The 21,241-nt window shown below is 41.8% G+C and overlaps 1 protein-coding gene across 1 annotated transcript in view; it reads right to left on the bottom strand.

The window, feature by feature from the left end:
- Positions 1 to 21,241, bottom strand: part of LOC117360618 (sodium channel protein type 2 subunit alpha-like) — a 349,967-nt gene that overhangs the window by 97,175 nt on the left and 231,551 nt on the right. The window contains exons 19-20 of the mRNA XM_033944654.1: positions 20,073 to 20,227; positions 4,906 to 5,079 (exon numbers count right to left, since the gene is read on the bottom strand). Coding sequence (XP_033800545.1) covers positions 4,906 to 5,079; positions 20,073 to 20,227 — 329 coding nt within the window. The remainder of the gene's footprint in view (positions 1 to 4,905; positions 5,080 to 20,072; positions 20,228 to 21,241) is intronic.

Below are 21,241 nucleotides of genomic sequence, written 5' to 3'. Positions count from 1 at the left end.
GTATAAAAAGATGCGTAGTCAGTAGAAGGAAGAAGGTGTTGATGCCCCTGTACAGGTCATTGGTAAGGCCCCACTTGGAGTATTGTGTTCAATTTTGGAGACCGTATCTGACGAAGGACGTAAGAAGACTTGTGGCGGTCCAGAGGAGGGCGACGAAAATGATAGGAGGCTTGCGCCAGAAGACATATGAGGAGAGACTGGAAGCCCTGAATATGTATACCCTAGAGGAAAGGAGAGACAGGGGAGATATGATTCAGACGTTCAAATACTTGAAGGGTATTAACGTAGAACAAAATCTTTTTCAGAGAAAGGAAAATGGTAAAACTAGAGGACATAATTTGAGGTTGAGGGGTGGTAGATTCAAGAGCAATGTTAGGAAATTCTACTTTACGGAATGCGTTCCCAAGAGAGGTGGTTGAGAGTAAAACTGTGACTGAGTTCAAAGAAGCATGGGATGAACACAAAGGGTCTAGAATCAGAAAATAAGATTAAATATTGAACTAAGGCCAGTACTGGGCAGACTTGCATGGTTTGTGTCTGTATATGGCCGTTTGGTGGAGGATGGGCTGGGGAGGGCTTCAATGGCTGGGAGGGTGTAGATGGGCTGGAGTAAGTCTTAACAGAGATTTTGGAAGTTGGAACCCAAGCACAGTACAGGGTAAAGCTTTGGATTCTTGCCCAGAAATAGCTAAGAAGAAAAAATTAAAAAATTTAAATTGAATCAGGTTGGGCAGACTGGATGGACCATTCGGGTCTTTATCTGCCGTCATCTACTATGTTACTATGTTACATAGCAGAGGATATAGAAATTGTAATTTGGTACTCTGTTCGCCATCACGGAGTATTGGAACAAAGAACATCCAAACATGCCCGTAGTGCGGCTTTTACGAGCTGATGGCACTGAAAGCAAAGACTCTTGATGGAGTAGATTTTCTCAAAGTCAACTGTACCACTAGTGACTGGTATATATATATATATATATATATATATATATATATATATATATATAGAGAGAGAGAGAGAGAGAGAGAGAGAGAGAGAGAGAGTCAAAGTTTCTGGGAGCCCCTGTAATGATAAAGGGTGTTTCCTAGTCCTTATGAAGACTCTCATTGAGAAGTTCTTTAGGAGGTTGATTATAATCTAAGCCCTCCATTCAGCACTGTAGGCAGAATCAGCTTCCAGCTCGAGTGGTAACTCTTTCCCCAACTGCCAAATGCATATATTGAAAGAAAGTCTTTCAGTATAAGATTTAGCCATTGGTGGACACTGGTGTGGAGATTTTCCAAAGGAGTGTCATAAGCCTCTGTTGTAGGCTCAGAGAAGTCCTGAATTGAATCAGACTGCAATTCAGAAGGATATGAAGACCCTGGTGAAGAAATGCATCAAGAAGATCGATTCTTACTTCAAGTCCGGTATCGGTCCAATGAGTAGGAAGAAGTATGATGCGAAGCTATTTTTCTCTTCAAAGATCCGGAGAGAGCGATTTTTCTCTTCAAAGCATGCGAGGAGGAACGGTACTCATTGGATTGTCGATGAAGAACTGGACCAGTGGTGAGAGGATCGATACCTAGACATGGAACGTTGATGTCACTCTAGATGAACCAGCTGCGGTACTTTAGAACCTGATAGCCATGTACTTAGGTTAAGCCAGTACCGAGGGATTCGATACTGGGGTAATCAGTATACATGCATCACCCAAATTCCTTCAGAACAGCGCATCGAGCTGTACCCAGAAGAAAAGCACCGGCACCTTTGGCTTATTTGCCAGTAGCATCGAAGAGGGTGACCTCAATGAGAATGCACACCTCAAGGTTGGGGCAAGCTGGAAAGTGGCCATTGCTACTTGGTTGGCATCAAGAGACTCGATGCAAAAGTGACCTGCGATGCTGGCTAGGAAGCTGGCAGCCTCTGAACTGGCTTACCAGTGGAGCGATGTTTCCTGATGCTGATGTCGATGTCTTTGATGACGAAGGTTGCAAAGTCTAATCGATGCCCATGCTGGTCCCGAACAATCTTTCCTGTTGAAGTTTCTGGCTGATTATCAAACATTTCTGCAGGTTAGTACACCAGATAGAAGTTCCCCCCGGCATTCTAGGCTAAGAGACTGGAAGCACCAACTGTTGGAAGAGAGATTGGCCTTGGGCACCTGCAGCACTGTTTTTTTTAACCCAATAGCGGCCCGAAAAGGTTGAAAAGACCGCGTCAGCCAAATCAATGGTATGGAAAAATGAAGGCCTCGGCCTCGTTTACTTTTCTTTTTTTAAAGGAAGTAAACTTTTAAAAAGCTTAAGAGTTGAAAGATAAAAAATGCGTGAACGGGAAGGCAAATGGCAAAAAACTGAACAATGTTCAGAGACACGGTTTCTTAGCTCCGTGGAAAACTAAGAACTGAGGAGCCGCAAGCCTGTGTCGGGTGGGAAGGCACTCGCGCATGCGCGGTGTGGGCAGTTCACAAACTTTCTTAAGTTCTTAAAGTGGCAATGTACTTTTAAAGCTGTCCATACTGGGGCTCTGTGGATGATGTCACCCACATGTGAGAATATGCTGCCTACTTTTCCTGGGATAATGGAGCTTCCCGGGCCTGTTTACTGTGAAGTAACTTAAAAGATATTAGGCTTGTATACCGTATATATCTGAATATAAATTGAGATTTGGGGGGGGGCAAAAAAATGGCCCCAAAATGGTGGTATTTGTTTATATTTGAGTCGGTGCCCTCCTGCCTCCTTCCTGGACCTGTTGCAGGCCTCCCCCGGGCCTGATGTAAGCTCTAGTGGTCCAGAGGTGAGCCAGTACAGGAGGGATCCCTCCTGCCTCCTGTCCCAGTTGACTCTAAAACATTCCACCTCTGTCCCACCTCCTAGACGTCTAGAATGCCTATCTTGAAAGCCTTGCTGGTCCAGCAGTGAACCAGAGCTGAAGTGATCTTCCTACACTCCTGCCCCATGCAAGCTGCTATCTAAAATGGCTGCTGAGAGTTCTCAGAGTTCCTGCAGTCTTGTGAAGTTTGCTGTGAGAACTCGCGGCAGACATTTCAGACTTTATCTGCCGTCATGTTTCTATAGTGGCTAGCATGGGGCAGAAGTGTAAGATCACTCCAGCCCTGGTTCACTGCCAGACCACAAGGGCTTTCAAGATAGGTATTCTAGAGATCTGAGAGGTGGGGGGATGATGTTTTAGAGTCAACCGGGACAGGAGGAAGGAGGGTCCCTCATGTTCCGGGTCACCGCTAGACCACCAGGGCTTATGGCAGGCCAGGAGAAATGCCTGAAATATATTATGGGGAGGAGTAGGGAGAGGTTGCAAAGCTTGGCAGGGCAGGGGAAGCATGAGAGGGGGAGGGGAGGGAGGCTGGATGAAGAGCACAGCAGGGCATGGAGGGAGAGAGGGGGGGCTGGGTGCAGAACCTGGCAGAGCAGGGCACTTTAATATAAACCCTCAATTTATATTCAAGTTAACCTTTTTCCCCCTTTTTAGAAGAAAAAAAGGTTACCTCTGTTTATATTCGGATTGGTTTACATCCAAGTATGTATGGTAATTTGATATATAATTTCCACTCTGTACATTCTTTTGCTTAATATTACCTTGTCTGTCCTTTAGCTTCAGAGATATATTTATTTGGTTTTCTCTCTTTATAAAGGACTCTGCAGTACATTTTTTTTCTTCATTTTGTACCTCACCTCTTTCGAAAAATGTTTTTGTTAAATGCTCTTTTCTTTATCATGTGCAATGCTTGTGAATATTATTTTTGAAATGCAACAAAAAAAGTTAGCCTGTTAATTAATATTCTTAATAAGGTAAAAGGAAAATTGGCTAATAACGACTAAGGAGTTCTTTTACTAAAGTTTAGCATATGCTAATGAACATTAGCATGCACTAAATATCATGTGGCCCACAGGTATAAAATAGAACTTGCAGCATTTAGGGCTCCTTTTACAGAGCTGCGTTAGCTGTTTAACGCGCGTAATAGTGCGCACTAAACTGCCGGCTGCGCTAGACACTAACACCAGCATTGATCTGGCGTTAGTTTTAGCCGTGTAGTGTGAGTTTAGCGTGCGCTAAAACCGCTACCGCGGCTTCGTAAAAGGAGCCCTAAGTGTGCATTAAGCTTTAGTAAAACAGCCCCTCAACAAGGAGGATCACTAAATTCCTCCATTATATGTTTCTTTAGGTTCTAAGAAAAAATCCTTGCTGTAAAGATTACGGTAATCAATGATTTGGTATAAGCACAATATTACAATACTATCAGCATTGATACACTTAAAGGGCATATGTTCTAATACATAACTACTAAGGCCAAATATTGACTTCAAAATAAAATATATTCATTCAGGTACAGTATTCGGTTCAGCGGATGGCCACCAGGATGATCCTCGGGCTCAAGGGTCTCTCGTACGAAGAGAGACTGGACAAATTGCAGCTCTACACTCTCGAGGAACGTAGGGAGAGGGGAGACATGATCGAGATATTCAAATACATCACAGGACGTATCGAGGTGGAAGATGATATTTTCTTTCTCAAAGGACACTCGGCCACAAGAGGGCATCTGCTCAAACTCAGGGGCGGGAAATTTCATGGAGACACCAGGAAGTATTTCTTCACGGAAAGAGTGGTTGATCATTGGAACAGGCTTCCGGTGCAGGTGATCGAGGCCAGCAGCATGCCAGACTTTAAGAATAAATGGGATACCTATGTGAGATCCCTGCGAGGGCCGAGTTAAGGGTTTGGGCCACTAGGGCACAGACTTAAGGGGATGGGACAGTACAGTGGGCAGACTTGATGGGCTATAGCCCTTTTCTGCCGTCATCTTTCTATGTGTCTATGTTTCTATTCATATTACTGACAGCTAAACAAAATGTGGAGAAAATTCAAAACAATGTAAAATTTAAAAAAATTAACTATACTTACATCAACAATGAGGAAATCCAGCCAACACCAAGCATTAGTGAAATATTTTGCAAATCCATATGCTATCCATTTTAGAAGCATTTCCAAAATAAAAATGTAAGTGAAGACCTTATCAGCATATTCCAGGATGATCTTAATAGTCTTTCTCTGTTCAATATAAATATCTTCAAATGCCTATACATAAAAAGTTAAAGCAGACGAAAACAAGTAAGAGGTACAAAGTAGCTATTTTATCTAACATTGGGCTCCTTTTATAAAGCTGTGGTAGAGGTTTCTACTGTAGACTGGTGAGGTAAATGTTCTGACACTCTTAGGAATTCTATGAGCGTCGGAGCATTTACCTCACTGGCCCGCAGTATAAATGTAACAAATTGTAAGGCTTTTAAACATGCACCACAGGTCTAGAACAACATTCTGATTTTTAGCAGCTGGTCTGAGGACAGCAGGCAAGTAAATAATAATAAAAAAGGTTGTTATCAAATATTTATGATGGCATTCCTTGTGCAAATAAGATAACTATGCAACCACACTATCCAAAAGCAGTTCAGAAATGGGCTGCTAAAATGACAAAACGCTTGCAGCACAAAAGGTTTAACATCAAATATTTCAGTGGTCTTTTCCCTGCTTTGTAACAGCCTCTGATAATCATTACAAAATGTATTAAAATGAGTACTTCTGGTGATGGCCAGACATTGGCTGATGCTACACAAAATGAAGCGCCGACCTTTAATGCTCCAAATTTATTGGCAGGTCTGGAGGTGCCAGTAGAGTTGTTATATGGTGTTAGAAGCATGTCTCCTTTCAACTTCTGGTCACTATATGGGAGATAATCTCATGGGTCGCCCTTTAGCTAGATATCTCAAAACCAAATCAAAACGTTTACACATTTCAGCTATTCAAGACCCATCAGGACAATTAGTAAGAACCAGACCGTTGATTTCCTCCCAATTTGAAAAATTTTATACTGCCCTATATCATTCTGAGTCTTCGGCCCCTGATTCGGACATAGATTCTTTTCTTGCTTCTTTAAATCATCCGACTATATCGGAATCTATTAAAACAAAACTAGATGCTCCTATAACTACAAATGAGATTGAGACTGCTATATCCACCTTACCCGCTGGGAAAGCCCCTGGACCAGATGGTTTTACTGGTGAGTTTTTTAAAAGTTTCCGAGCTCTCTTGGCACCTCAACTTCTAACATATTATGATTTCCTCCACTCCACTCCGGACAAACAATTTAACTTCACTGAGGCCACCATTGTAGTTATTCCCAAGCCAGATAGGGATGCTACTATGGTTAAAAATTTTCGTCCTATCTCTCTCCTCAATTTGGATTACAAAATCATGGCGAAAATTCTATCACTAAGACTTAACACAGTGATCCCAACCCTCGTACATAAAGATCAAACAGGATTCATCAAACAAAGATATATAGGAGATAATATACGTTTATTTCATCATATAAATGCTCACGCTAAAACAATGTCGGAGCCTGTGATTGGCCTGGCCATCGATGCTGAAAAGGCCTTTGACCGAGTGGAGTGGCCTTTCTTATTCCGAGTACTGAAATGGTACAACTTTGGTTCCTTTTTCACAAATTGGATAGAAACATTATATCGTCAACCCACGGCCCGTATCCTGATTAATAACTCTCTCTCTAATAGATTTTCCCTTTACAGAGGTACCCGTCAAGGCTGTCCCCTTTCACCATTATTATTTGATCTAGCATTGGAACCTTTATTATCTGCTATCCGACAGTGTTCCCTAATAAAAGGTATTCCCTCATCCAATCGAGACATTAAATTGGCAGCTTATGCTGATGACGTTCTCCTTTTTCTCAGAGATCCCCTTTTCTCTCTACCCCATCTCATTTACATAGTTTCCCAATATTCTCGTCTCTCGGGATACTCTGTCAATTGGGAGAAGTCGGAGATCTTTCCTCTTAATGACCATATTTCCTTCTCAGATCTAGCTCACTTCTCTTTTCCATGGTCACAAGGAGCTGTGAAATATTTGGGAATCCTAATTCATAAAGATCCAGATCATGCTCAGGATCTTAACATATCCAAAATCAAAAATTTAATTTTAAATACTACAACGCGTTGGTCTCCGCTTTATCTGTCCTGGTGGGGTAGAATAGCCTCCATTAAAATGACTCTGGCTCCACAAATTAATTACATTCTTTCTATGCTTCCCCTTTTATGCCGGAAAAAATTCTTTCATTGGCTTAATATGAAAATTTCTGAATTTATTTGGAACAAGAAAAAACCTCGTATTGCTCTCGCCAAGCTGAAGGCCTCTAAGATTAATGGCGGTCTAAATCTACCAGATTTTTACTACTATTACATTGCATCATTAGCCAAATATGGAGCTCAATGGATAGTTGATTCGAACCCTCAAGATCAACCAGCATGGTTTGAAATGGAACGGTTTTTATGTACACCACTACACGTCTCGTGCTTTCTTACAGTGTCAATACCTAGACACTTGAGAAAGTATTCTTTATTATGTGCAACGCAGCATGCTTTACGCCTATTAGATGCAGCGGCTGAAATTCACGCTGATGAAGGCCCACTCATGTCCCTTTGGAATAACTCTAAAATTCAGATCAACGGAAGATCCCTCTCATGGAAAAGGTGGCAGCGGGCGGGTGTATGGTTTGTTCATCAATTGATCTCCTCTAATTCTTTTGTCCCCTTTGATATTTTCCGTTCCACATACTCACTCCCATCCTCTGTACGATCACAATGGCTTATGCTTACTGGAATATTAGATAATATACATATACGCCCTGATTTTATGACCTCTATTCATACTGTTCGTCATTGGTCTACTCTGGCTTTACTGAAGGGTAAGGCAATATCTCTTTTTTATGGTATACTAAGAGATCACTTCTTCACTTTTTCAACTCAATCTATGAACCATTGGGACTCTATTTTGAAAACCACGCTTTCTGAAATAGATTGGGAACTCTTCTGGTCTTCCACAAATCGTCCTCTTTTATCATCCAGAGTTTCACAATCAATGTACTTTGTTATGTGGAATGCAGTATGGACTCCATATCGTAAATGGAAAGCGAATCTACAACAAGACTCTACCTGTTGGAACTGTCTGAAAGCACCCAGAACTCTCGATCACATGCTTTTCCACTGCAATATGGTTCACTCCTTTTGGCTTCGTATTTTGGATACCATAAAATCTATCACTAAATGTTCAGAAGTGATCTCCATGGACATTATAATTCTTCGTTCTCAACACCCATGTTTTGCACAATCAAATTGCCCGCCTAAACTCATTGACACCATGTTCGTGACAGCTCTAATGCATATTCTGAAAAACTGGAAATCATCCTCATTGCTAGACTACACTTTTTGGTGGAACTCTTTAAGTATGTACCACAAATTTGAATCTTATGCGTATGAGAAGAAATTGTTTTCTCGATCTTCCACAAACTTGACACGAAACAAATCACCTTGGCCATTCTTAGATTCATATGTTCGTTCTGCTCTATAGACACTTCTGCCTCTCTCTTTCTCTCTCTCTATCTCTCTCTATTTCTCATTCTCTCTCTCTTCCTTTATCTTTCTCTTATCCCTCCTGCTTCTCTGTCTTCTTCTATTCCTTTTCTAAGCAGTTCCAGATACTCTGGATCCTTTTCATTAATCTAGTTTTATTCAAATGATTGTAGATACGAATATTTGATACATGATTTTTATTATGATTCTATATGTTTGAACTGCCTTCTGTTTATAATTCCTATAATATTCAATAAAATCATTGAACTAAAAAAAAAAATAAAAAAGAAGCATGTCTCCTGCACATGTTTCAAAGGTCCTTGGCATCATTATCGATTCTTCTCTCTCCCTCAATGACCACCTCAACTCCTTGGCTAAATCATGCTTTTTCAGCCTCCACATGCTGAGGAAAGTAAGATCCTATTTTCGCCAACAACATTTCGCCGTCCTTGTCCAATCCATCATCCTCTCCAAATTAGACTACTGCAATGCCATCTACTTAAGCCTATCAAAAAAATTCTTCAAAGACTCCAGCTAATCCAGAATACTGCAGCCAAGTTGATCTTTGCAAAACGCAAGTCTGACCATGTCTCCCCACTCCTAGCCAAACTTCACTGGCTCCCAGTGATTTCCAGAATCCATTTCAAATGTTCCTGCCTGGCTTTTAAGATCATTCACGGCATCCTTCCTCCCTTAATCCCACTATCTTATAACTCCTTGAGTCCCGACTCTACCAGACCCACCCAAAGGAATAAATTATCCTTCCCCTCTCTACACGGTATTCGCTATGCAGGCAAACTGGGAAAATCTCTTCTCTTCAGAATCACAGGTCTTTGAAACGACCTTACTACCCCGCTGCGGAACCTGGGCTCCCTCCAATTATTCCGCAAGCAACTGAAAACCTGGCTTTTCACTAAAATGTAATTCTATCCCCCCTTACTCTTCTCTTCTATATATAAGTTCATGTAAACCTTTTTTTTTTCCTTCTCTTCCTATATTTTAAGTTCTTGTAAACCGTGCCAAGCTCCACAACATCCGTGGAAATGATGCGGTATATAAACTTAAGGTTTAGTTTAGTTTAGGTGTGTCTCATGCATGTTTGTTAAAAGTTCAAAAACAAAAAATACAGGGTAAGGGCACTATGTGCTGCCGAAACAGTATAGAAAAAAGCATACGTATTTACGTATTTTCACAATTGTATGGCTTGTTTGTAGGTAATTCTCTGCTCCCTCCTCTCCCTCCCTCAAAATGGGATCGACGGACACTTATCATGTGCGCCTATGATGCACTACAATAAGGCACGCCTATGATCCACACTCATGCATGCCTACGACTTAGCATTTCCTAGTGCATGCGCACATTTATGTCTCTTTCTGTGAACTATTCTGAGCATATGCCAGTCGCTTTCTCCAATGACTGATCCGATGGGATTTCCATCATTTATGTCATTGCTCACTCATTTGCATGCAAAGTTCTTTGAACACTGCTTGCTGTTTTGAAATTGAAAAATTTACCAGCATTATTGCGACCCATAGGATTTTAATTTGGACCATAGAGAATCGGGACCTAAGTCTCTTATTTTAGAAGCATCCTTACTTCTAAATGTGTAGATCACCTACTCATGGTATAGGCTAAACTCTCTTACTTAGGGCTCTTGGTCTTAGGACTGGACTACAAAGCCACTAGTTTTTTGTTTGTTTTTTTAATTCAGTGGTTAGAAATGTGATCTAAATTTAAATTTAATTTCTAACCACTGTAATTTAAAGGGAAAGCAAAGTTACTTACCTATAGATGGTGTTCTCTGAGAACATCAAGCATATATTATCACATGAGTGACATCCTTAACAGAGCCCAGTGGGACACTGCCGCGTGCACTGTCACTTCAAATCTTTATAGGCAGTGTTCCCACCATGCATGTGCTGGTTCCCTCCTGCTTGATGCTCAAGCACAGGACCACCATTACCGCATAAAAGCTAAGACAACAATTCCTCGGGGAGAGGGAGCGATGTGAGAATATATTCCTGCTGACCTCGGAGAACACCTACTAGAGGTAAGTAACTTTGATTTCTCCGAGGACAAGCAGGCATAAATATTCTCACATGTGGGACTCACTAACTACCAGGCATACATATTTTTATAAATGAGGTTGGTATCTGAAATAGAAAGTGAGCATGGTGAAGAAAAGGGCCAGAGAGCAGAGTTGACATTCAAGTATTAAAAAGATTTTGCATTACTGCTTGTCAAAAATTGGATATCCTGCCTGGAATTTTGCTCCACACAGTAGTGAGCAATGAAGGTGTGGATGAAAGATCATGTTGCTGCCTTGCAAATTTCTTCAATGGATGCGGAGCAAATGGGCTAAAGATGCATCCACAGCCCTCACATTGTGAGCAGTTACAAGATCGTGCAGGGTCAGCCCATCCTGAGTATATGCAAAAGAGATAGAGAATGACATGGGGACAAAGTTTGTCCTCGTCCCACAGGCTCTGTGTCCCTGTCCCCACCGACTTTGATGCCGTCTCCGTCCCCATCCTGTTTCCGTGAGATCTGTCCTTATCTGCACAAGCTTTGAATACTTATGATTTTATCGTTAGATCTTTTTATTAAAATATAAAAAGGAGGAGGCGGAGCCTGGCAAGAACAATGAGTAGGTGCATGGAATAGAAGCTCCTCCATGCCAACTTTAATTTCAAAGATTATCTCATCCCTTCTCGGCATAACTTTCTCATTTACTTAAATTAAAGTCGGGCAATCATTTATTGATGGCCCCTCCAAAAAATAACAAATTGGAACTGACCTCAACGGCCCAACCCAGCGGGAAAGGGCCTAAACCAGGTCCCAGTTTGCCGGAAAAAAATGTCGTTGAAGCATACGGACTCACAACCTGAACTGCTTATCACTGAAATGAAATCTTTCAAAGTAATTATGAAAGAGCAAGTGGAAGAAACAAAGCTGGTAAGCGCGGAAATTGAATCCTTTAATGTGCAGTTTGTTCATGCATGACATTGCATAGATGCACTAGAAGAACAAGCTGCGTCGGTATAAAATGCTGATCATGTTCCAGCGAGACAAAGAAGATTTATCGAATTGAAGCAGAGAAATAATATAAGAATCATTGGCCTGCCTGAAAACTTTGAAGGGTCTGATGCCATAACATTTTTGACCGAATTTCTCCCTAAAGTATTAGGCCTCAAATTTGTGGAAACGCTGGAAATCGAACGTGTTCATCGTATTCCCTCACAACCATCCACATTTCAGAAATTGCCGAGACCTTTAGTGGCAAAGATCCTACTTTTCCAACACGTTTTACAAATTATGTCTGTGGTGAAATATCACCCTCAGCTTCTGCATCAAGGGAAAAAGTTCTTTATAGTTCCTGATCTTGCAAACACAACTGCTCACAAACTTAGAGAATTTCTCTCTCTTCGACAAGAAGTGAAAGACATTGGAGCAAAATTCAGATTAATGTACCCTGCCAGGATGAAAGTCACTTACATATAATAACCGCACCACCACATACGTGGACCTGGCGGACCTCAAAGCTTCCTGGACTCCATCAAAATGATCTTCAATGAATTCTCATGCCTACACCGTGAAAGTATGATATTGAACATTAAGTCACAGCTTGGAGGCAGCGGGATACACCATAGTGTTTTCTCAAATGTCCTTACAGATACACCCATAAACTGTGTATTTCTATGCACAACAGCATGTCCTTTTTTGTGGATGTGTTTTGTGCTGACAATCACTGTTTTTCTCTATATATTCTATTGCTTCCAATAATCACTCTGTATTTAAGTGGTCTTTCAACTCATACGTATTACTTCTCTTCTGAGAAGATTGGGGGGGGGGGTTTCTGCCTAATTTCATAATGCTGTATAATTTTGATGATGGCTGATTTACATATTATTTCTTTCAATGTGAATGGTTTGAATCGCCCCCATTAAGCGAACAAAGATCGTCAACTAACTCAAATCTAAACACCCAGATATTATTTTTCTTCAAGAAACCCACCTTCCCTCTGCTCTCAAACTTTCCATTCCAGGTTACTCCAATCATATATTCTCTCTAGCTACTAATAAAAAGAAGAACGGAGTCTCTATTCTTTTTAAAATTAATATGCCAATCTCCATTCTCTCATATAAAACAAATACAGAGGGAAGGTGGTGCCTAGCGCATGTTGTGTTGCATTCAGTAGAATTTATCCTGCTAAATTTATATGCTCCAGTCCATGATCATCCAGAGTTCTTTAGGATCTCCAGACCACATTATTAGAATTTACGAACCATTCTATAATTATAGGAGACTTTAATCAGACCCAAGACCTTTTTATGGACAGATCGCCCTTCTGTAAATCTTCCAAATGCAAATTTCATTTAGAAGTTCATAATCTCATTGATAACTTCTCTCTGGTAGATCCCTGGAGACTTTTAAATCCGAAAGATAAAGAATATTCTCACTACCACATAATACTTATTCAAGAATAGACTTTTTTCTCATATCTTTGCAACTTACTCAGGTTCTGACAAATGTTATCATTCACCCTATAACACTCAGGCATCATGCTTCCATTTCCTTACATCTCTGGGTTACTTCTTCTGTTAAAAAGTCCTCTTCATGGAGATTAAATAATAACTTATTAATGGATGAGGAAATTACTAATAAAATTAAAGAATTCATGACTCAATTTTTTCTACTGAATTCTAAGGATCAGGATGTCATCCCTTCTATTTTATGGGAAGCATATAAGGCTGCTCTACTGGGTGAACTCATTAAACTCTCATCCTGGAAGAAAAATCTATCCATACAAAAAGAGAGAGCTAGAACATTCTATCAATTGGAAATACAACATATGACTGATCCCTCTCAACATCCTATAACATACTATCAAATTCTGAAACTCAAATATGAATATAACTCTCTTCTTTCCTACAAGGCCAGACAGGATCTTTTCATTCGTGCCTCGGGTCATTATATGGGTGATAATGTAATGGGAAAATCCCTAGCTAAATATCTCAAAACTAAAAAGAAGAAATTCACTATCACTTCCATTCAGACTGATACAGGGCAAACTGTGACAAATCAAGACTTTACCCCCTCTTTTACTAAGGTGAGCTAACCAATTAGCACGTGCTAAATGCTAACACATCCATAGACTAACATGCACATGTTAACGTTTAGCGTGCGCTAACTCGATTAGAACGTGCTAATCAGTTAGCGTACCTTAGTAAAAGAGGGCCTTAATTTCTACTCAATTTGAACAATTCTATGCTAACCTATATCAGTCTGAATTCCACTCCACTGAATCTGACATTGATTCCTATTTAGAGAATATTTCTCACCTTCAACTAGGTAACAAAATTAAACAAGAACTGGAATCCCCATATTGATTTCAGAAATTTTATCTGCTATATCCACTTTAGCTAATAACAAAGCTCCCAGTTGAGATGGAATTACCAATGAGTTCTTCAAAACATTCAATACATTGTTGGCTCCTCATCTTTTGAATTATTACAATTACATTCACCAAAGTCCAGAAAATATATATAATTTTGCTGAAGCCACCATTATAGTTTTTTCTAAAACCTGATAGGGATACCACTCTAATCAAAAATTACAGACCTATATCATTACTTAATTTAGATTACAAAATCATGGCAAAAATCCTATCGTTTAAACAAAGCAATAAGCTCATTAATCTATAAGGACCAAGTTGGCTTTATCAAAAATAGACATATGGGTGACAATTTACGGCTCTTTCATCTCATTAACAATTTAGTTAAAGACATCTCAGAGCCCGTAGGAGGTTTGGCCATCGATGCCAAAAAAGCCTTTGATCGTGTCAAATGGCCTTTCCTGCTGCGGGTTCTGAGTTGTTTCAACTTTGATAAATACTTTATAAAATGGATTGAAACCTTATATTGGCATCCTACTTTGAGAATTCTAATAACTCTCTCACAAAAATCTTTTCCCTTAATAGGATGTGACTAGTCAGGCTCTGGGCCTGCCAAGGTCCCTGTGAAAGCTAGAAGAAAGGGTGGCAAGAGGTCCAAAAAAGGGATTGCCAAGGCCAGCTCCCAGCACCAGTCTGACCCGCTTGAGGATGCCACTGACCCAGAATGGGGGGATGAGAAAACCCTACACAGGCCCTATCCTACACACAGCAGAGCTAGGGATATAGATTTTAAACCTATCCCTAGGAATAGGGAGGAAAGCTATTGCCCTAGTGTCCACCAGGGGAGCCAGAGAGAGGCCCAGGTGAGAGCAGGCTCAGTCAGAACAGGGCATGGCTCCCCTCTTGAAAAGCCTGTGGATCTCACTAAGCAGTTAGGTAAGCTAGGAAGAAAGCACAGGTCTCTCCCTAAGGAAGAGGTTGCTGGCTCCAGCGAGGGTAATGCCTGTGACCCGATGGAAGTGGAGGAATCTGGGTCCACTCTAGAGATTACAGCCCCAGACCTAGAGGAGCCAATGGAATTTCAGGAAGAATTGTTAGCAGCACCAGAACTGATGGAGGTGGGTCTGGCTGCCATTTGAAACGACTAAATGATGAACTGTGAGTTTTGTTTTCTGAATTGGGACATTTGCATGGAACGGTTTTGTTTTTGCTCCTGCCATTCTGATTGAGGATAATTTTATTTTTGCCTTTTCACGGTATGCCAGAGCTCTGGGTGTTTTTCTTTACATTACATTACATTCTTTATATTTATTCTCAGCACAAGCTTATAAGAAGCAGAGAGTGCCTTTAGTGGGAGAAGTTTGCCATCATCTTGGAGGGATTTTGAAAGCTGTTTGTTTTTCTTTTTGCTTTAATAAATGCAAACTTGTGGCACTTCTCCTGGCCCTAGCAGTGCTGTTAGCAGAAGGCTTGCATGTTTGGGCTGAATGAATATTTGGGACTGTTACAACTAAGGAGCTGAAGTTACCTGAGACCTGCAGGGTGCAGGCTAGGGGCAAGAACTTTGCAGAAAAGAAACTGTTAGAGTGATAAAATACAGTTTTGGAGTAAAGGGAACTGTGTGGAGAAATCCTGAGCTCTATGCAGGATTTTCCCTTGAAGTTTTGTTCTGGAAATTGTTTTTTTGTGTTTGCTTGGCCATTTTATTTTTGCTTGGAAAATTCTGACATTAAATTTATTTTGTTAATTGTTTCACCTGGAATGTTGTGGTTTGTTTGTTTTTTTGTATAAAGTATTGCAGTCCCTGCAGGGTTGACTCCATTCTGAGTCTTACGTCCAGATTGATTTTAGCTGTAGTCACTAGGGGCACTGTGAAACCTGCTTAGAGGCTCTGGTGGTGGCTACAAGGAGTACCCGCCAAGGCTGTCCCCTCTCACCGCTTTAATTTAGTCTATCCCTAGAACCCCTACTTTCTTCCATACAACATTGTACACAAGTTCAGGGTATTCAAGTGGGATCCAGACAAGTTAAACTAGCTGCCTATATGGATGATGTTCTCCTTTTGTTCGTAACCCACTTCATTCACTGCCAGCTTTTATTACGCTAGTTACTGCTTACTCTTCCCTATCTGGTTTGTCAATTGGGAGAAATCAGGTATTTCCATTAAATGATCTCATTTCCATATCTAAATCATCTCATTTCAAATTTAAATGGTCGGCCGCAGCCATCAAATACTTGGGCATCTTCACACATTAAGGAACTAAATATTTTGAGAATCAAAAGCTTGGTAAACCAATCAATTACCAAATGGTTACCCCTGTATTTGTTATGGTGGGGGAGAATCTCATCCACAAAAATGACTCTAGCTCCCCAAACCACTTTTATATTATCTATACTACCTTCCCTTTGTAGCAAATTGTTCTATCAATGGCTCACAAAAAAACCACTCTGAATTTATTTGGAATAACAAAAAACCAAGAATTTATCTTCCCAAATTGAGAGTTGCTAGAGAAAATGGAGGCATGAACCTGCCAGATTTTTATTTTCACCATTTAGCTTCCTTCACTAAATATGGAGCATACTGGCTATACAATCAATACTCATTAGAACAACCCACTTGGCTAGAAGTTGAGAGACATATTTGTTCTTCTTTTCCCTTGCAAGCCCTCAGTATCATGCATATTCCCAAACAGCTCAAAAAATTCACCTTGTTGGGAGCAACACAATATGTGTTCCGCTTTCTTGATAAATCAGCTGATATTTCTATGTTTCCATGTCATTATGGAGTAACCCAATTATCAAGTGTAAAGGTAAGCCATTTTCTTGGAAAAAAATGGCAAAAAGCTGGAATTTGGTTTGTACAATAATTATTTAGCAAATACTCCATGATTCAATTTTTGATATTAAGCACACATTTTCCACAAATTCAACATTACTATACCCAGTGGCTATCTCTGGTTTCTGATATTAACACTACTGATTTGAAATTTAATTATCCAGATAAATTAAATACTGTTAAAAGGTAGTGTGAGAGCTGTTTCCTTCATGTTTCGGAATCTAAGAGACTATCGCTATAAATTTTCACCTGATTTAGTAAAGCAATGAGTAGACAAATTTACAACTGCAACTTATGATATTGATTGGTGCAGGTTTGGGTCCAAAACTAATCGCCCACTACTTTCTTCAAGAATATCGCAATCCCTCTACTTTCTCATGTGGCATGCTAATTGGACTCCTTTTCGTATGTGGAAAGCCAAACTGAGACCAAATGCCACATGCTGGCACTGCAACACTACTGATGGAACTTTAGATCATAGGCTCTTCTGGGGCAATAACATCCAACCTTTTTGGTCTCAAATTTGGAAAACCATCAAAGCTATTACCAACTGCACTTCAGACTTAACCTTTGATGTAATCATTCTTCGCTCTCAACATCCCTGCTTTGCTAACTCTGAATGCCCACCTAAGCTGATAGACTCTCTGATTGCAATTGGTATCCTACATGTATTGAAGAATTAGAAATCAGCTAAATTTTTGGACTACACCTTCTGGTGGAACTCTATGGCCCTGATTCTACATAGTGCGTCCCGATTTTAGGCAGCTGTAGGCGTCCTACAGCTGTCTAATCAGCTGATCGGAATGCACGTTTTTTTAAAAAAATGCTCCCCCTGCAGGCTTTCTATATTGAAGGTGAGGCCCGCAAGACACCTAAGCTCGCCTAAGGGCCTTAGGCGGGCCTTAAGCGAACCTTAGCGGCCCTACGCATCTCCCTAGTAGAGGAAGAGACACTTACAATGTAGGCCAACAAAATGCTGGTCTACATTGTAAGTAGACGCGGCCGCTATACTTATTGCGGCAAGGGATCTCTCTGCTGCTATAAGTATACCGACCGCCCCCCCCCCCCCCGACACTACCGATCGCTGGCAGGAGGGTGCCCAATCCCTCCTGCCGGAAGACGCACCCCCTCCGCACCCCCCCTCCCCGTGCTAACAGCCCTCAAACCTCCCCCCAACCAAACTAACCTTTCCTTGTTGGCCAGACGGGACTTGCCCGTGCAGCCGGCAGGCCCATCTCATCGAAATGAGGCGGGCCTGCCCCTTCCCGGCCCATCCTTCCGAAGCCTAAGGCCTGATTGGCCCAGGCTCTAGAAGCCTGGACCAATCAGGCCTTAGGCATAGCGGGTCTGCCCATCCCCACTTAATCTAAGGTCTGATTGGCCCAAGCTCTAAGGCGCCTGGGCCAATCAGGCCTTAGACTTAGTGGGGATGGTCGGACCCTCTATGCCTAAGGCCTGATTGGTCCAGGCTTCTAGAGCCTGGGCCAATCAGGCCTTAGGCTTCGGAAGGATGGTCCGGGAAGGGGCGGGCCTGCCTCATTTCGACGAGACGGGCCTGCCGGCTGCACGGGCAAGTCCCGTCTGACCAACAAGGAAAGGTTAGTTTGGTTGGGGGGAGGTTTGAGGGCTGTTAGCGCGGGGGGGGTGTGTGTGGAGGGGGTGCGTCTTCTGGCAGGAGGGATTGGGCACCCTCCTGCCAGCGATCGGTAGTGTCGGGGGGGGTGGTCGGTAGTGTCGGGGGGGGCATCTTCTGGCAGGAGGGATTGGGCACCCTCCTGCCAGCGATCGGTAGTGTCGGGGGGGGGGGGGGGGCGGTCGGTATACTTATAGCAGGAGGGATTGGGCACCCTAGGGTCACCTAAGGCCCGCCTAAAGCCCTTAGGCGAGCTTAGGTGTCTTGCGGGCCTCGCCTTCAATATAGAAAGCCTGCTTGGGGAGCATTTTTTAAAAAAAAATGTGCATCCCGATTGGCTGATTAGACAGCTGTAGGACGCTTACAGCTGCCTAAAATCGGGACGCACTATGTAGAATCAGGGCCTATATGTTTATCTAAAAAATATGAACAAGTTGCAAAGGAAAAAAACAGCCTTCCCTCTACATCTTCATCTCCATCTGTGAATTGCTCACCTTGGACTCTTCTGACCAATATGTGCAGAAAAACCTTAATCACACTTCATGATGACCATCTCTTTATCTGCCTTTTTCTTATTTTTCTCCTTTTCTCATATCTCTATCTTTTATGTATGATTGTGATTATTGGCAAGCATCATGTAGATAGAGAGTTTAACTATTTGATTTCAACTTTATTTGTACTGAATTAATTACATGTTTCTTACTGATGGATATTGTAAATTTTCTAAAATTTCAATAAAAAATTTTGAACTAGAATATAAAAAGAACAATATTCTGTACAATTGTTGTTTATAAATCACAAATACAGCCTTCCATTTTGATCTGATTTTGGTACAGCTTTCCCAAAATTTTAGTTGTTTGTGTTTTTTCATCATCTGGGAAGATAATTAGATTGTCTTTCAGAAAGGGGTGTAGAAGAGAATCAAAACTATGTAGTGGATGAAAAGGAAAATAAGTGTCTATTAAATGTTGGAAATGCTCCTTGATGCTAGCAATAATGGAAAAATCTGTTGCAGTAACAGTAAGAAGCATGAGCAGCTGGGTACATGATGGAAGGATGTTGCAGATGGTAGAAGTCTGATCAGCAGACAAGACTCCTGTTGCCACCTCAAAGGCAGACAAGACATAAATGATGTCATTTAGCAATAGTTCATTTAAATTCAAAAGCAGCTTCTGCAGTTTTTTTTTAAATCAATGAATTCAGTTGCCAGTTGTTTAAGGAAGTCCTTTATTGGCTCAGGGGCCTCAGGCCCCTCCCAAGGGAGGAGCCCGAGGTGCCTGAGCCAATCATGGCCTTAGGCCTCTCCCCGTGCATCATATGATGCACTGAGGCAGGGCCTAAGGCCAACATTGCGCAGGAGCTGGCCGAAGGAGCACCCCTCCTGCTCCCAATGTAAAGGTACCGGTGGTGGGGTGGGCTGGGCGAGGTCCTGACAGTAGGAGGGAGTGGGCATCCCTCCTGCCATATCTAAGTTTGAGGGGATATTTAGCGGGGGAAGGGCGAAGGTAGGATGGAGTGGACATCCCTCCTGCCATTTTTTGGGGTTTGGGGAGGGAGGGAGTATTTTGTTTGGGGGGAGCTTTTTTTTCTTTTTTTTAATTGGCCAGATATAATACATGCAAAATATCTGTGCCATAAAAAAAAAAAAAAGAAAAGAAAAAAAAACCCTGGCAGAAGCCCTGACAGCAGCGACAGGAGGCTGCTTCTCCTGTCACTACTGTCAGGACTCTGCACTGACTTACTGAGTGATTGAGTCAGGAATTTTGCAAGCAAAATACCACTTACCAGTGATCCACTGCTGAGGAGAATCATGAAGATAATGAAGGTCTCAAACCAGTTGTGTTCAACTATCCTGAAACAGGTTTTTCTTAATGTCCACCATAATTTTCCTCTCCCATCTTCAATGCTGACTTGACAACATGTGAACTTCCTAACACAGCCTGATAAACATTTTAAATGGTGAGACATCTGTATAAAGTTATACAGTAAATATATAGATAAATCAACTCTGCACATTCCTTATTATTCATTGCATTAGTTTTCTAGATATGCATTCCCCTTCCTCCCACTGGTAATCAGCATCACTCCATCCCAAATCTACCTGTGCTTCCACCACAATCACTGCTTCCATCAGTCCAGGTTGGGAATGCTGCATCCTGCTTCATCCTCTATAGGCAATCACTCTTGCCAGTCTGATCCAGAAATGTGGGCTCCTGCTCTCTCCCTTGTGGCTGTGATCACTACTGTAAGCCTGGTCCAGAAATATGGGATCGTGCTGTCATGATTATTGCCACAGTTGACTAAAAAGGAGGATATTGCCTGAGAATACCCCTACCCCGCCCCCAGATTCCCTCTCCTTCTCTGCTAACTCCGATTATTGGATAGAACATGTCAGTTGCTTTCAAAGGGGAAAGAGAGATGATGTGCATAGAGGTGGGGAGACTGATGTATCTTGAGAGAGATGATGTGAGCCTGGGGAGAAGGCATGAAAAAGTATAAACCTGGTGCAGTGGTCTTCTAGAAACATAGAAAATGATGGCAGAAAAGGGCCACGGCCCATCTAGTCTGCCCACACTAATGGCCCACCCCTAACTACCTCCATGAAGAGATCCCACATGCCAATCCCATCTTTTCTTAAAATCTGGCATGCTACTGGCCTCAATTACCTGTTGTGGAAGATTATTCCAGCGGTCAACCACCCTTTCAGTGAAGAAATATTTTCTGGTGTCGCCATGATATTTCCCACCCCTGATTTTCAACGGATGCCCTCTTGTTGCCCTGGGTCCTTTAAGGAAAAAGAGATCCTCTTCCACCTCGATACGGCCCATGACATATTTGAACGTCTCGATCATGTCTCCCCTCTCTCTGCGTTCTTCGAGTGAGTACAGCTGCAACTTACCTAGTCGTTCCTCATACGGGAGATCCTTGAGTCCTGAGACCATCCTGGTGGCCAT

The sequence above is a fragment of the Geotrypetes seraphini genome, chromosome 5 (assembly GCF_902459505.1).
Source record: "Geotrypetes seraphini chromosome 5, aGeoSer1.1, whole genome shotgun sequence".
NCBI classification, from domain to species: domain Eukaryota; kingdom Metazoa; phylum Chordata; class Amphibia; order Gymnophiona; family Dermophiidae; genus Geotrypetes; species Geotrypetes seraphini.
Note: the sequence above shows the minus strand (reverse complement) of the source record. Positions and strands in the feature narration are given on the sequence as shown.